This window comes from Leucoraja erinacea, unplaced genomic scaffold (assembly GCF_028641065.1).
Source record: "Leucoraja erinacea ecotype New England unplaced genomic scaffold, Leri_hhj_1 Leri_720S, whole genome shotgun sequence".
NCBI classification, from domain to species: Eukaryota; Metazoa; Chordata; class Chondrichthyes; order Rajiformes; family Rajidae; genus Leucoraja; species Leucoraja erinaceus.
In genome coordinates this window covers 50,062-67,500 of record NW_026576642.1, presented here as the reverse complement: position 1 = coordinate 67,500, position 17,439 = coordinate 50,062, and the positions used below count along the sequence as shown (strand labels likewise).

General features: G+C 46.9%; 2 protein-coding genes across 2 annotated transcripts; both read left to right on the top strand.

The window, feature by feature from the left end:
- Nucleotides 1-877: 877 nt before the first annotated feature.
- On the top strand, nt 878-7,928 carry LOC129694604 (oocyte zinc finger protein XlCOF6-like). The gene has a single exon (XM_055631333.1). It carries the CDS (start codon nt 1,188-1,190, stop codon nt 2,262-2,264), a length of 1,077 nt encoding a protein of 358 aa, XP_055487308.1. The 5' UTR covers nt 878-1,187; the 3' UTR covers nt 2,265-7,928.
- On the top strand, nt 2,362-17,239 carry LOC129694603 (uncharacterized). Its single transcript, XM_055631332.1, has 2 exons — nt 2,362-2,492; nt 9,319-17,239. The coding sequence occupies exon 2, from the start codon at nt 15,565-15,567 to the stop codon at nt 16,999-17,001; it is 1,437 nt and encodes a 478-aa protein (XP_055487307.1). The 5' UTR covers nt 2,362-2,492; nt 9,319-15,564; the 3' UTR covers nt 17,002-17,239.
- Nucleotides 17,240-17,439: the final 200 nt, after the last annotated feature.

Here is a 17,439-nt window from a genome sequence, read left to right as displayed (position 1 = left end):
TATCACTATTTCTCCCCTCCCTCTCTTTCCCCGGCCGCGCAATGGCGGGCTGGTGCAGCGTGGATTTGCGGCGCTGGCGCTGCCGTGTGAGTTGAAGGGCAGGAGGGAGAGAGGGAGCGAGGTTGCCGTGGCAGCCGGCAGCGCAGAGCTCGCAGACGGCTCACAAAAGCGCTGGCACCCGCTGCCCGGGACCGACGGGCTTCCCCAATCCGTGCAGATCGCTGTCAAGCGGCGCAAAGTTGAGACAAACTGCAGCAAAGATCTTTGCTGTGCAGGGACTGAAGAGAGCCTGTCAGCGTGAGAATTCTGTCTTCAGCGTGAGGGCGTGAGAATTGGCTGAAATGCGTGAGTGTCACGCTCAAACCGTGAGAGTTGGCAGCCCTGTATCTCTCCTCTGAAGTCAATAATGTTATAAACCCTCAGAGGAGTGAAATAAACCCGGTCTGTGGGGAAAACTGAGGCCAATAATGTTATTAACCCACAGGGGAGTGAAATAAATCAGCAAACAATAGACAGTAGGTGCAGGAGGCTGCCATTCGGCCCTTCGAGCCAGCACCGCCATTCAATGTGATCATGGCTGATCATCTCCAGTCAGTACCCCGTTCCTGCCTTCTCCCCATATCTTTAAGAGCCTTTAACAATTTTGTTCAAGGTAAATCACCCCCTCCCCTCACTTCCACCACCCTCATCCCACTTGCCTCCTCATCATCTCGTCACTCTTTACCGCCTCCTCTCTCCCCCTCCCTCTCAACCCATCTCCCCCCGCTCCCCTCACACCCCCTCTGCCCTCCCCCCTACAAGCACTAGTAATATTCACACGTTAGTAATGTCCTGTTTGCCGGCCTGTTGACCCTCTGTGTTCCCGTCCTGCAGGGTTTAGGATTTGTTGCTGTGGACGGTGAGACGGGGATTTGAGCGGCCATTGAGGGCGACCAGGGCACCCCCCCCCCCATCAGCTCGGTGTGCGGGCTGAGCTTCGATGGAGGACCACATGACGGGGCGCAACAAGGAGAAGTGTTATAAGTGCAACGTGTGTGGCAAGGCCTGGCAGTACCTGAGCAAACTGGAGGCCCACCGGCGGGTGCACACGGGAGAACGCCCCTTCGACTGCTCGGAGTGCGGCAAGAGCTTCATGACGGCTCCGGTCCTGAAGATCCACCAGCAGTTGCACACGGGCGAGAAGCCCTATGTCCTGCTCCACATGCGGCAAGAGCTTTGCCTGGTTGTCGGGGCTGCGGGCTCACCGGCCGGTGCACAGCAGTGAGCGGCCCTTCACCTGCTCCGACTGCGGCAAAGGCTTCAAGTCGTCCATAAACTTGAAGCATCACAGGCACCTGCACACCGGGGAGCGGCCCTACACCTGTAGCAACTGCGGCAAGGGCTTCGCCAGCTCCAGGAAGCTGGAAGAGCACCAACGCACCCACACCGGCGAGCGCCCCTTTACCTGCGCCCAGTGCGGCAAGGGCTTCACCAGCTCCGGTAACCTGCAGTCCCACCAGCGGGTGCACTCCGACAAGAGGCCCTTTGTCTGCTCCGACTGCGGCAAGGACTTCAAGTGGGGGAACGATCTGAAGATCCACCAGGAGTTGCACACGGGGGAGGCACCCTATGACTGCTCCACCTGTGGCAAGAGCTTTGCCCGGTTGTCGAAGCTACGGCGGCATCAGCAGGTGCACAGCGGTGAGCGGCCCTTCACCTGCCCCGACTGCGGCAAAAGATTCAAGACGTCTATGACCCTAAAGCAGCACCGGCGTTTGCACAGCAGTGAGCGGCCCTACACCTGCAGCGACTGTGGCGAGGGCTTCATCGACTCCAGCAAGCTGGTGGTGCACCAGTGCGCCCACACCGGCGAACACCCCTTCACCTGCACCGAGTGCGGCAAGGGCTTCACCCAGTCCAGCTGCCTGCTGGTGCACCAGCGCACCCACACCGGCGAGCGCCCCTTCACCTGCACCCAGTGCGGCAAATGCTTCGCCTCCTCCAGCAGCCTGATGAGGCACCAGCGCACCCACTCCGGCGAGCGTCCCTACATCTGCACCCAGTGCGGCAAGTGCTTCGCCCGCTCCAACGGCCTGCTGTACCACCAGCGCACTCACACCGGCGAGCGCCCCTATACCTGCACCCAGTGCGGCAAGGGCTTCAGCGACTCCAGCCACCTGCTGAGGCACCAGCGTACCCACACCGGCGATCGCCCCTTCACCTGCGCCCAGTACGGCAAGGACTCTGCCAGCCTGCTGTACCACCAGCGGGTGCAAGACTGCTAGCGTCCAGTCCTCAGCCTGGTAAGTGGAGAGAGCTTTGCCATGGCCTCCCATGCCCTGTCTCACCAGCACATGCACACCAGTGGCCAGCCCTACGACTGCCAGAACTGTGGTGAGGCATATGACAGCTCGCAGAGTTTGCAGCAGCACCAGCGGACCCACGCCCCACTGTTTCAAGAGGGCACAAAGGCTGCAGGAGCACCAGCGAATACACAGACCATGATGGAGAAGGTGAGGACACACTCTACGATGGCCGTATAAAACTAGACCATTGCCTGTGCCAGATTGTGTTATCTCAGCTGCCGCAGGAAGTACAACGTCTGTTGGGCCTTTTTGACTGTGTAGTTGATTGTGCCCCCCCTCATTGATCTATCGAACACTGATCTATTCTACATTTTCCCTGATCTCCGTTCCCCTTGCCCTGTTTTCACTCCTTACACTTCCTCATTTTTCTATCTCCCATCAGACTGAAGGTGTAACCATTTAACCATATAACCATATAAGAATTACAGCATGGAAACAGGCCATCTCGGCCCTTCTAGTCCGTGCCAAACACTTATTCTCCCCGTCCCATCTTCCTGCACTCAGACCATAACCCTCCATTCCTTTCCCGTCCATATACCTATCCAATTTATTTTAAAATTATAAAATCGAACCTGTCTCCACCACTTCCACTGGAAGCTCATTCCACACAGCTACCACTCTCTGAGTAAAGACGTTTTCCCTATGTTACCCTTAAACTTCTGTTACCCTTAATTCTCGTCATGTCCCCTTGTTTGAATCTTCCCTACTCTCAATGGGAAAAGCTTATCCACGTCAACTCTGTCTATCCCTCTCATCATTTTAAAGATCTCTATCAAGTCCCCCCTTAACCTTCTGCGCTCCAAAGAACAAAGACCTAACTTGTTCAACCTTTCTCTGCAACGTAGTTGCTGAAACCCAGGCAACATTCTTGTAAATCTCCTCTGTACTCTCTCTATTTTGTTGACATCCTTCCTATAATTAGGCGACATAAATTGTACACCGTACTGCAGAATTGGCCTCACCAATGCCTTGTACAATTTTAACATTACATCCCAACTTCTATACTCATTTATAAAGGCCAGCACACCAAAAGCTTTCTTTTCCACCCTATCTACATGAGATTCCACCTTCAGGGAACTGTGCACAGTTATTCCTAGATCCCTCTGTTCAACTGCATTCCTCAACTCACTACCATTTACCATGTACGTCCTATTTTTGATTTGTCCTGCCAAGATGTAGCACCTCACACTTATCAGCATTAAACTCCATCTGCAATCTCTCAGCCCACTCTTCCAAATGGCCTAAATCTCTACCTCATTATCCTGAATTTTCCAGAACAATGGGTCACAGTTTAAGGATAAGGGGGAAATCTTTTGGGACCGAGATGAGGAAAACATTTTTCACACAGAGAGTGGTGAACCTCCCGAATTCTCTGCCACAGAAGGTAGTTGAGGCCAGTTCATTGGCTATATTTAAGAGGGAGTTAGATGTGGCCCTTGTGGCTAAAGGAATCAGGGGGTATGGAGAGAAGGCAGGTACAGGATACTGAGTTGGATGATCAGCCATGATCATATTGAATGGCGGTGCAGGCTTGAAGGCCGAATGGCCTACCCACCTATTTTCTATGTTTTTATCCACAACACCACCTATCTTAGTATCATCTGCATACTTACTAATCCAATTTACCACACCATCATCCAGATCATCGATTTACATGACAAACAACAGTGGACCCAACACAGATCCCTGTGGCACCCCACTAGTCACCGGCCTCCAACCTGACAAACAGCCATCCACCATTACTCTCTGGCATCTCCCATTCAGCCACTGTTGAATCCATCCTGCTACTCCACCATTAATACCCAACATTTGAAACTTCTTAACCAACCTTCCATGAGGAACCTTGTCAAAGGCCTTACTGAAGTCCATATAGATAACATCCACTGCTTTACCCTCATCAATTTCCCGAGTAAGAAAGAGATTAGTTAAAACAAATGTAGGTCCCTTGCAGTCAGAAACAGGTGAGTTGATCATGGGGAACCAGGATATGGTGGACCAATTGAATAACTACTTTGGTTCCGTCTTCACTAAGGAAGACATAAATGATCTGCCGGAAATAGCAGGGGCCCACGGGTCAAAGGAGGTGGAGGAATTGAGTGAAATCCAGGTTAGTCGGGAAGTGGTGTTGAGTAAATTGAATGGATTAAAGGCCGATAAATCCCCAGGGCCAGATAGGCTGCATCCCAGAGTACTTAAGGAAGTAGCTTCAGAAATAGTGGATGCATTAGTAATAATCTTTCAAAACTCTTTAGATTCTGGAGTAGTTCCAGAGGATTGGCGGGTAGCAAACGTAACTCCACTTTTTAAGAAGGGAGGGAGAGAGAAAACGGGGAATTACAGACCAGTTAGTCTAACATCGGTAGTGGGGAAACTGCTAGAGTCAGTTATTAAAGATGGGATAGCAGCACATTTGGAAAGTGGTGAAATCATTGGACAAAGTCAGCATGGATTTACGAAAGGTAAATCATGTCTGACGAATCTTATAGAATTTTTCGAGGATGTAACTAGTAGCGTGGATAGGGGAGAACCAGTGGATGTGGTGTATCTGGACTTCCAGAAGGCTTTCGACAAGGTCCCACATAAGAGATTAGTATACAAACTTAAAGCACATGGCATTGGGGGTTCAGTATTAATGTGGATAGAGAACTGGCTGGCAAACAGGAAGCAAAGAGTAGGAGTAAACGGGTCCTTTTCACAATGGCAGGCAGTGACTAGTGGGGTACCGCAAGGCTCAGTACTGGGACCCCAGCTATTTACAATATATATTAATGATCTGGATGAGGGAATTGAAGGCAATATCTCCAAGTTTGCGGATGACACTAAGCTGGGGGGCAGTGTTAGGTGTGAGGAGGATGCTAGGAGACTGCAAGGTGACTTGGATAGGCTGGGTGAGTGGGCAAATGTTTGGCAGATGCAGTATAATGTGGATAAATGTGAGGTTATCCATTTTGGTGGCAAAAACGGGAAAGCAGATTATTATCTAAATGGTGGCCGATTGGGAAAGGGGGAGATACAGCGAGACCTGGGTGTCATGGTACACCAGTCATTGAAGGTAGGCATGCAGGTGCAGCAGGCAGTAAAGAAAGCAAATGGTATGTTGGCTTTCATAGCAAGAGGATTTGAGTATAGGAGCAGGGAGGTTCTACTGCAGTTGTACAGGGTCTTGGTGAGACCACACCTGGAGTATTGCGTGCAGTTTTGGTCTCCAAATCTGAGGAAGGATATTATTGCCATAGAGGGAGTGCAGAGAAGGTTCACCAGACTGATTCCTGGGTTGTCAGGACTGTCTTATGAAGAAAGACTGGATAGACTTGGTTTATACTCTCTAGAATTTAGGAGATTGAGAGGGGATCTTATAGAAACTTACAAAATTCTTAAGGGGTTGGACAGGCTAGATGCAGGAAGATTGTTCCCGATGTTGGGGAAGTCCAGGAGAAGGGGTCACAGCTTAAGGATAAGGGGGAAATCCTTTAGAACCGAGATGAGGAGAACTTTTTTCACACAGAGAGTGGTGAATCTCTGGAACTCTCTGCCACAGAGGGTAGTTGAGGCCAGTTCATTGGCTATATTTAAGAGGGAGTTAGATGTGGCCCTTGTGGCCAAGGGGATCAGAGGGTATGGAGAGAAGGCAGGTACGGGATACTGAGTTGGATGATCAGCCATGATCATATTGAATGGCGGTGCAGGCTCGAAGGGCCGAATGGCCTACTCCTGCACCTAATTTCTATGTTTCTATGTTTCTATGTAACCTCTTCAAAAAATTCAAGAAGAGTAGTCAAACATGGCCTTCCAGGCACAAATCCATGTTGACTGTTCCTAATCAGACCCTGTTTATCCAGATGCTTATATATATTATCTCTAAGTATCCTTTCCATTAACTAACATGTCTATAATTGCTAGGTTTACTCTTAGAACCATTTTTAAACAATGGAACAACATGCGCAGTACGCCAATCCTCCGGCACTATTCCCGTTTCTAATGACATTTGAAATATTTCTGTCATAGCCCCTGCTATTTCTACACTAACTCCCCTCAATATCCTAGGGAATATCCTGTCAGTACCTGGAGACTTATCCACTTTTATATTTTTCAAAAGTGTCAGTACTTCCTCTTCTTTGAATCTCATAGTTTCCATAGCTTGTTTCCCTTACCTCACATAATTCAATATCCTCCTTGGTGAATAAATTGAAGAAAATAAATTGTTCAATATCTCCCCCATCTCTTTTGGCTCTGCAGATAGCTGTCCACTCTGACTCTCTAATGGAACAATTTTATCCCTCGTTATCCTTTTGCTATTAATGTAGATGTAGAAACCCTTTGGATTTATTTTCACCTTACTTGCCAAAGCAACCTCATATCTTCTTTTAGTTTTTCTAATTTATTTCTTAAGATTCTTTTTACATTCTTTATACTCCTCAAAAACATCATTTACTCCATGCTGCCTATAATTATCGTAGATCTCTCTCTTTTTCCGAACCAAGTGTCCAATTTCCCTTGAAAATCATGGCTCTTTCCATTTTTTACTATTTCCTTTCATCCGACCAGGGACATAAAGATTCTGTACTGTTAAAATTTCACCTTTAAATGTCCTCCATTTCTCTTCCACATCCTTCCCATAAAACAAAATGTCCCAATTCACTCCTTTTAAATCCTTCCGCATCTCCTCAAAGTTAGCTTTTCTCCAATCAAAAATCTCAACACTAGGTCCAGTTCTGACCATGTCCATAATTATATTGAAACTAATGGTATTGTGATCACTGGACCTGAAGTGGTCCCCAACATATACCTCCGCCACCTGACCTGTCTCATTTCCTCACAGGAGGTCCAGCACTGCCCCTTCTCTAGTAGGTACCTCAATGTATTGCTGCAAAAACCTATCCTGCACACATTTTACAAACTGCAAACCATCCAGCCCATGTGTTTCCCAGTCTATGTGTGGAAAATTGAAATCTCCCACAATCACTACCTTGTGCTTACTACTAATATCTGCGATCTCCTTATATATTGGCTCTTCCAATTCTCTCTCCCCATTAGGCGGTTTATAATACACCCCTATAAGTCTTGCTACACCTTTCCCATTTCTCAGCTCCACCCAAATAGCCTCCATAGACGAGCTCTCTAATCTATCCTGTAATATCTTCCCTGACTAGCAATGCAACACCTCCACCTCTTGCCCCTCCAATTCTATCACACCTGAAGCAACGCAATCCTGGAATATTTAGTTTCCAATCACAGCCCTCCTGCAACCATGTATCACTGATCGCCACAACATCATACTTCCAGGTGTCAATCAGGCTCTAACCTCATCCACCTTTCTTACAATGTTCCTAACATTAAAATGTACACATTTAAGAAACCCACCCCCTCTTATTCTCTGTTTATTATCTTTTTCTTATTTCTCCCCTACATGTAGGGGATTTCACTTAACTCGGTTCACACATTTCACTTAACTCAGTATGTTATAACTATAACCATTTACCTTTACATGTTATTTGCCTGTAATGTGTGTGTGCTGCAGTCTTCAAAGGAACATCACTTAACTGTCACCAATGTGTTAGTAAATTAATAAATGCGGATCAAACAGGGTTCAGACCCAAGAGACTATCATCTAATAATCTGAGGCGTCTGCTCAATATAATGCATTCACATAAAACTGAATAACAAGACTTATCAATTATCTCATTGGACGCAGAAACAACTATCGATCAAGTGGAATGGGACTACCTTGTTAAAGTATTGCAAAAAATTCAAATGGGAGTGAATTTCATCTCATGGATAAACTATTATATAATAAGCCTACGGCTAGAATATTAACCAACAATATATTGTCTACGAAATTTCAATTATCAAGGGGCAATAGACAAGGATGCTCACTGTCACCGATGCTATTTGCTCTTGTAATTGAACCTTTAGCTGAAAGAATCAGAACACATTCAAACATCCACGATTATAATACAAAATATAATATAAAATATTCAAATAATAAAATGTCTTTATACGCAGATGATGTACTATTGTACATCACAAAACCCCAAATTAGTATACCAAACATATTAAACCTAATAGAGGATGTTGGATCTTTCTCAGGATACAGAATAAATTGGAATAAAAGTGGAATAGAAGTGAAATTATGTCGATAAAACCCAGAGACTCAACACACCTCTTAAAATTCCCTTTTAAAATAGCTACAGAAAAATTTAAATATTTGGTAATTGAAATCACTGGCAAATATCAAGCTATGTTTAATGCAAATTATAGTCAAGTTAAATGCTTTAATCAAATTCTGGAAAACGCTTCCGATGTCTTTAATAGGGCGAATAAATGCTATAAAAATGATTTTCTACCACAAATTCTATACCTATTACAGTCAATTCCAATATACCTACCGAAAACGCTTTTTTTTTAACTGGACTCAGACATTACAAATTTTATATGGGACTATAAATGCCATAGAATACAAAGAACACACTTGAGTAAACCAAAATAATTGGGTGGTTTAGCACTTCCTAACTTTATGTACCATTACTGGGCAACTCTGCCCAGTAGGTGGATTGGATTGTAATGGAGAGAGAGGACTGCTCCTCTTGCAATATTGGAGCGATCCTCATCTCACCAATGATCCTGAATAACACAAAATTCAATAAAAATCCAATTATACACAGCACAATTAGAACTTGGAAACAAATAAAACAAATAAAACATACCCTAAAATTAAGAAATCTATCTCTTTTATCTCCAATAGTTAGTAACCCATCTTTTAAACCTTCTATTATAGATAAATCATTTACACAATGGGATAGAATAGGAATTTTACTTCGGAGTCACGTGAGTGACTACGTGAAGAAGGCTGTCCAAGCGCATGCGCGTCAACTCGTCAGACGCATTGTGCTATGACCACGGTAGTAGTTGTGGAACCTCCAAGCGGTGAGTGAAACAAAACCTGAATGTAAGTATTATCTACTTTTACTTTCAGGCTGCTTTTCTCCGGAGACTGCGTGCAGAGACACAGGCAAGTCTTATGTATCGAGAAAGGCGGGAGTAAGAATAGTAAGCGCACCGCAGTAAGCACTCAATCAGACAAAGTGTCTGAGAGTAGCGGGCGCCTGACTAAAAAGTCGATTGTAAAGAAATAACTATTTTACACGGGGGGGGGTGGGGGGGGAGTCCCGTTGAAACTCCCATAGGGAGCAAGGCCATAAAGAAATGACAGGCCTGGAAGACTCTGAGGAATCTGAACTATAGAATTTATAAACTGGAATTCCTCATGGGTAAAACAAACTCCAGAAGGAGTATAAAAGACGCAGGCTTAAAGAGTAACCGCATGGAATACCCAGAAGAGGTTCTGGGAAACGTTGGCCCAGATTTGAGCCAGCGACCGAAATGCCTGATGATAAAGATGAATATATAGGCTGACCTGACAGGGAGGCAGCACCAGAAATGTCTGAAAGACAATACAGGCGTTGGTCTACAGGAGACCCAGAATATGGAGCAGCACCCAAAAGTGGGCTGCCAATATACAGCTCAATGCAAGAGCTTGATGTACCTCAAAGAGGAAAAAGGGCTGGCCTGACACTGAGGCAGCACCAGAAATGTCTGAAAGATAATACAGACGTTGGTCTACAGGAGACCCAGAATATGGAGCAGCACCCAAAAGTGGGGGGCCAATATACAGCTCAATGTAAGAGCTTGATGTACCTCAAAGAGGAACAAAAAAGCGTATGCCTTTCAGAGAGCCATCGCATGTAATACCTGATATGAAAATTCAGGTGAAACCCATTATGAGGAGGAATATCCAGAATACACTTGATAACGAATCAGTTGAGAACCAGCCAATGCAAAAAAGAAAAGTGCCAGGGCTGGCCCAAACGTTATCTAGTCCCAGAAACAAGGGACAACCTCTATCAGAGGAGATAGCAGAGAGTATAAATTACCTGCTTTCCCATCAGTTGGAAGACCAACGATGGATGAAATTGTGAACAAATATAAAATCCCGCAGAACTGTGCTTGGTTTTGTGCCTGGAAGGTCTTGTGCCTGGAAGGTCTTGTTTAACTAATCTTCTTGAATTTTTTGAAGATGTTACACGGGAAATTGATGAGGGTAACGCAGTGGATGTTGTGCATATGGACTTCAGTAAGGCCTTTGACAAGGTTCCTCATGGAAGGTTGGTTAATAAGGTTCAATGGTTGGGTATTAATGGTGGAGTAGCAAGATGGATTCAACAGTGGCTGAATGGGAGATGCCAGAGAGTAATGGTGGATGGTTGTTCGTCAGATTGGAGGCCAGTGACGAGTGGGGTGCCACAGGGATCTGTGTTGGGTCCACTGTTGTTTGTCGTGTACATCAATGATCAGGATGATGGTGTGGTAAATTGGATTAGTAAGTATGCAGATGATACTAAGATAGGTGGGGTTGCGGGTAATGAAGTAGAGTTTCAAAGTCTACAGAGAGATTTATGCCAGTTAGAAGAGTGGGCTGAAAGATGGCAGATGGAGTTTAATGCTGATAAGTGTGAGGTGCTACATCTTGGCAGGACAAATCAAAATAGGACGTACATGGTAAATGGTAGGGAATTGAAGAATGTAGGTGAACAGAGGGATCTGGGAATAACTGTGCACAGTTCCCTGAAAGTGGAATCTCATGTAGATAGGGTGGTAAAGAAAGCTTTTGGTGTGCTGGCCTTTATAAATCAGAGCATTGAGTATAGAAGTTGGGATGTAATGTTAAAATTGTACAAGGCATTGGTGAGGCCAATTCTGGAGTATGGTGTACAATTTTGGTCGCCTAATTATAGGAAGGATGTCAACAAAATAGAGAGAGTACAGAGGAGATTTACTAGAATGTTGCCTGGGTTTCAGCAACTAAGTTACAGAGAAAGGTTGAACAAGTTAGGGCTTTATTCTTTGGAGCGCAGAAGGTTAAGGGGGGACTTGATAGAGGTTTTTTAAATGATGAGAGGGATAGACAGAGTTGACGTGGAAAAGCTTTTCCCACTGAGAGTAGGGAAGATTCAAACAAGGGGACATGACATGAGAATTAAGGGACTGAAGTTTAGGGGTAACATGAGGGGAAACTTCTTTACTCAGAGAGTGGTAGCTGTGTGGAATGAGCTTCCAGTGAAGGTGGTGGAGGCAGGTTCGTTTTTATAATTAAAAAATAAATTGGATAGTTATATGGATGGGAAGGGAATGGAGGGTTATGGTCTGAGCGCAGGTATATGGGACTAGGGGAGATTATGTGTTCGGCACGGACTAGAAGGGTCGAGATGGCCTGTTTCCGTGCTGTAATTGTTATATGGTTATATGGTTATATGGTTAGGAGTTCCAGCTGTTAACAAAGAAGTGTGGAATTATATGGGCACTGCAGTAAGAGCTCAAGAAATGAGATTACAGCAGGTAAAACAATTAATGGGGTCAAGCATTACGGCATTTGCCAGAGATCTGGAAGAAGGAAATATGACAATGTCACAACAGGATGTGATTGGAATGATGTGTGATGCACATTTTTGGAGTAAGTCTGTGATAAGACCTAACATACATCCTAAGTTTGCAGGGCTTTGTAAACCATCTAATATATAATTGCCACACTTACTCTTTGGAGTGGTGCTCGCCAAAAAACTGAAGGTTCTCAACGAAGAATCAATAACCATCGGGATGATGAAGCCACCGATGTTTGGCAGCATAGCTGGAAAGCAAAATCCATACCGAAGGGGAACTGAATAAAACCCCAGGACGTGGAGGACATGGTATTCCCACAAGGGGCAAGGTACAAAAAGTGATACTGGTAAACCCTGAGGTAGGTGGTTCTGGTTCTGATAGAATATGAGATGTGTCCTACTTACAAATTGGGGGTAGGTTACAATTATTTTTAAAAGAATGGAAACTAATAACATCTGATGCATATATACTGTGCAGTATAATGAGGTTTAGAATTGAATTTTAACGGAATGAAATTCCCCTACTCAACATATTCCAAAAAGTATTCAATTTTCTCTAAAGAAGAGATTTGAAAATTCAAATAGAAATTGATATTTTGAGTTAAAAAGGGATAATAGAGAAAACAAAAAAAAGCTCACAAATCGCAAACCTTTTTTGTACAGTATAAACATTTAAACATTGAGATTTTACTAATGCTTTGCAATTAATTTCAACAGAATGCTATATGGCAAGCATACATCTCCAAGATAAAGATCGTAGAGGTTTCAAATTTGTCTGGATGACTCATTAGTGGTAATTCAAAGCATTGCCTAATGTGTTGACTTCAGTTACTAGATTGTTTACAGAACTGCTGAAACCAATCTTAGCATTGTTAAGAGCTCAAGGCCATTTGATAATGGTTTATTTGGATGACATGTTATTGTGGGAGACACTGAAGACATGGCAACAAGCCTCAGTTTTAAAAGTTAAACTTACATTTCAATAACTGGGTTTTGTGATTCTCCCTGTGATTGTGTATGAGTCTCCCTGTGCGACAAAGGCAAAACAGTTATAATGGGTGACTTCAATCTACATATAGATTGGGTGAATCAAATTGGCAGGGGTGCTGAGGAAGAGGATTTCTTGGAATGTATGCGGGATAGTTATCTAAATCAACATGTAGAGGAACCAACGAGAGAGCAGGCTATTTTAGACTGGGTATTGAGTAATGAGGAAGGGTTAGTTAGCAATCTTGTTGTACGTGGCCGCTTGGGCAGGAGTGACCATAATATGGTTGTGTTCTTCATTAGGATGGAGAGTGACATTGTTAATACAGAATCAATGGTTCTGAACTTAAAGAAAAGTAACTTTGAGGGTATGAGACGTGAATTGGCCAAGATTGACTGGCAATTAATTCTAAAAGGGTTGACGGTGGATATGCAATGGAAGACATTTAAAGACTGCATGGATAAACTACAAAAATTGTTCATCCCAATTTGGCAAAATAATAAATCAGGGAAGGTAGTACATCCGTGGATAACAAGGGAAATCAGGGATAGTATCAAAGCGAAGGATGATGCGTACAAGTTAGCCAGAAAAAGCAGCATACCGGAGGACTGGGAGAAATTCAGAGACCAGCAAAGGGCTTAATTAGGAAAGGAAAAATAGATTATGAAAGAAAACTGGCAGGGAACATAAAAAGTGACTGCAAACGTTTTTATAGATATGTGAAAAGAAAGAGATTAGTTAAAACAAATGTAGGTCCCTTGCAGTCAGAAACAGGTGAGTTGATCATGGGGAACAAGGATTTGGCGGACCAATTGAATAACTACTTTGGTTCCGTCTTCACTAAAGAAGACATAAATAATTTGCCGGAAATAGCAGGGGACCGCGGGTCAAAGGAGTTGGAGGAATTGAGTGAAATCCAGCTTAGCCGGGAAGTGGTGTTGGGTAAATTGAATGGATTAAAGGCTGATAAATCCCCAGGGCCAGATGGGCTGCATCCCAGAGTACTTAAGGAAGGGTGATTGTTCCTGTGAGAAAGGCAACTCTGCGCTGCAAGATACTGGAAACCTCTCGGCCCCTCACTTTCTATCTTCTCGATTCCAACTGCATTACCCTGTTGGGCAGCCAAGCATGCCAGGACTTGGGCCTGGTCTCCTTCCACCCTGACATCCACAAGGTACAGGCCCTAATGGACCCGTTGACTGAATATTCTGACCGCTTTGTTGCACAGCTGGGCAAGATGCCCTGCAACTACAAGATTGTGGTCGACCGCAAGGACGAGCCAGTGGTCCGTGCGGCACACCGTGTTTCCTTCGCCATGAAGGACAAAGTAGAATCGACGCTGCACAGCATGGTAACCATGGGCATCCTAAAGGCGGTCAGCGAACCCACCAGGTGGGTCTCCACCATGGTTGTTGCTGCGAAAAAGGACAAAAGCGAAATGCGCATTTGCATCAACCCTAAACCTTGCCATCAAACGCCCGCACTACCCCATGAGAACAGTAGAGGACGTCGCTGCACAGGTTGGTCTGGCCACAATCTTTTCTGTCCTCGATGCCAAGAGCTCCTTCTGGCAGATACCGCTTGACGAACAGTCCTCCGAACTGACAACTTTCAGCACCCCCTTCGGCAGATTTAAGTTCCTCCGAACGCCATTCGGAATCGACTCTGCCAGCGAGGTGTTCCAACGGACAATGGAACAGCTGTTTGCCCGTCTACCGTGTGCCATCATCGTTGACGACATCCTGGTCTACGGTAAGGATGTCGCTGAGCACGACTTGTGGCCCTTGTGGCTAAGGGGATCAGGGGGTATGGAGAGAAGGCAGGTACGGGATACTGAGTTGGATGATCAGCCATGATCATATTGAATGGCGGTGCAGGCTCGAAGGGCCGAATGGCCTACTCCTGCACCTAATTTCTATGTTTCTATGTTTCTATGACTTCAACCTCCGCCAGGTCCTAGACCGGGCCCGGAAAATCAACTTGAAACTAAACCCCAAGAAGTGCCGGTTCCGCGTCCCGGAGGTCACATATGTTGGACATGTTTTCACAGCCTCGGGGCTGAAACCCGACCCGCAGAAAACAGCTGTCATCTCCGGGATGTCATCGCCTACTGATGTGCCCAGCCTGCAACGTTTCCTGGGCATGGTAAAGTACCTGGGGAAGTTCATCCCCGACCTCAGCGAGCTCAGCGCACCCCTGAGGGATTTGATAAAGAAGGACACGGCCTGGGCTTGGTTCCCCCAACACCAGAAAGCCTTCGACATCCTTAAATCCAAGCTAATCAGTACCCCCACACTTACATTTTTTGACCTGCAGCGTCCCATTATCATCACCTGCGACGCCTCTCAGTTCGGGCTCGGTGCTGCTTGCCTGCAGCTCCATGACGGCCTGCAGCTGCCTGTCTCCTTCGCGTCCCGTGCCATGACCCCTGCTGAACAGCACTACGCACAGATTGAGAAGGAGTTACTGGCCGTGGTGTTTGCCTGCTCCAATTTCAAGGACTACCTTCTGGGCAACACCTTTACCATCGAAACTGATTACCAGTCGCTTGTCACCATCCACAACAAATCGATCCATGTTGCCTCATCCCGGCTGCAGCGCATGATGCTGCAGCTCCAGCGCTTCACTTTCGAAGTTGTGTATCGTAAGGGCAAAGACATGATCGTGGCCGACATGCTGTCCCGCGCCCCGCTAACATCCACCGATCGCCACCCCTATGAAATGTCTGACCTGATGGTGCTCAATGTGAATATTGTCCCTTCACATCAGATGAAGTCCCTGGTCCAGCACACTGCCGATGATACTGCCCTACAAACAGCTAGCTGCCATCATCCAGTATGGCTGGCCCAACCGTCCTTCCGCTCTGCCGGCTGGCGCCCTGCCCTACTTCCTGGTCCGTGATGAGCTACTACTACACGACGGCGTGGTTGTGAAAGGACACAAGGTTGTTGTGCCTGCTGCGCTGCACGACCACTATTTTCAGGCCGCTCACCGCGGTCATCCTGCGGCCGAAGCCACCTTGTCTCACGCCCAGAGACAGCTCTACTGGCCTGGTATGGCTCAATACATCCGGGAGAGGGTCTCCTCCTGTTCCACCTGCAATAGTCTCGCCCCCCCACCAGCAACGACAGCCGCTTCTGCAGCAGGCTGCACCCGAACTGCCCTGGATGGCGGTTGCACTGACATTTTCGAGTGGCGAGGCAAACACTTCCTGGTCCTCGTCGACTCTTACTCCAACTGGTTCGAGGTTGACCAGCTGCACTCCCTCACCTCTTCGGCCGTTGCCGATAAGATGCACCGCCATTTCTCTACCTTTGGCAACCCGGCCAGCCTGCAGTCGGACAACGGCAGTCAATTCAAGAGCTCCATGTTTAGAGCTTTCGCCACCAGCTGGTACTTCCGCCACTTCACCAGCAGCCCTGAGTACCCGCAAAGCAACGGTCTGGCCGAGCAAGAGCAAAGAGCTTGCTGGAACAATGTCGCTTGTCTAACTCCGACTTCTTCCTGGCCCTCCTTAACCTTCGCAACATATCCCGTGACCCTGCAATGGGCCCCCCTGCTCAGCGGCTCATGTCTCGCACTGCCAGACCCCCGATCCCGGTGGCCCAGCGCTCAATCATCCCCTCTGTCCTCAAGCCCGCTGCTGTTCAGGAGCGCATTGCCCTTAAGAGCGATGTTCAGAAGCGCTCCAATGACAAGTCCTGCCGCCCCCTTCCGCGCCTTTTCCCCTGTCAGGTCGTCCGCATGCAGACCTCCTCCGGTCACTCCAAGCTCGCTACCGTCGTCGCCTCTGCTGGGTCACCCAGGTCCGATCTCGTCGACCATGCAGGCACCGTCTACCGCCGGTCCCGCCAACACCTGCGGCTCGTCAACGAGCCACGACCGCCGCCCGCGGATCCTTTTGCTCCCCCACTGCAATTTCGGTCTCCGGACGATGCTCTGCCCGCCGCCCCTCGCATGCCACGGTCTTTACCCTCTCAGCTCTATCAGTCCAATCCTCCTCCGGTTTGCCCTCCCTCGCCTGCCCGCGCGCTGCCCGCTGCTGACCCCGCATCCCCTCCTGCCTTTCTGCCCTTGTCTTCTCCGTCTCCTCCTGGCTCCCCCGTGCCAGTTTGGCCGTCTGCACCTGTTCCACTTCTTCCTGCAGGGAGGGAAGATGGCGAGATCCGAACCCGGTCGAGACGTGTTGTCAAGCCGCCTGTCCGCTATGGCGACTTTGCTTAACCGTTTCTAGCGCATGAGACGTGGTCGCCCTGTCACTAATTTGTTTGCCTTTCGTTTCCAAGGGGAAGGATGTAGATGAGATATGCATGTGCCTTTAATATAGTTACCTCATCACTACTAACCACTCCCCATATCACAAGTAGAATTACAACCTCCCCACCCACATATCACTCTTTAGTTTTCCGTGACAGATCACGTACAGCTAGTGCTCTCTGTAAAAACACAGTGTGAATAAAATGAAGTAAAGTTACAGTGTGTCGCTAACACTTCTTTACCGGGGGTATGGAGAGAAGGCTACAGGATACTGAGTTCGATGATCAGCCATGCTCGAAGGGCCGGATTGCCTACTCCAGCGCCTATTGTCTATGTTTCTATGTCTCTGTAAGGGACACAGCACAATGACAATAAAGATTGAATCTGAATCTAAATCTAAGCCATTCTAAGCCCC

Excerpts from the sequence above, each read along its gene's own strand:
- LOC129694604 (XM_055631333.1), top strand. The coding sequence starts at position 1,188 with ATGTCCTGCTCCACATGCGGCAAGAGCTTTGCCTGGTTGTCGGGGCTG.
- LOC129694603 (XM_055631332.1), top strand. The coding sequence starts at position 15,565 with ATGATACTGCCCTACAAACAGCTAGCTGCCATCATCCAGTATGGCTGG.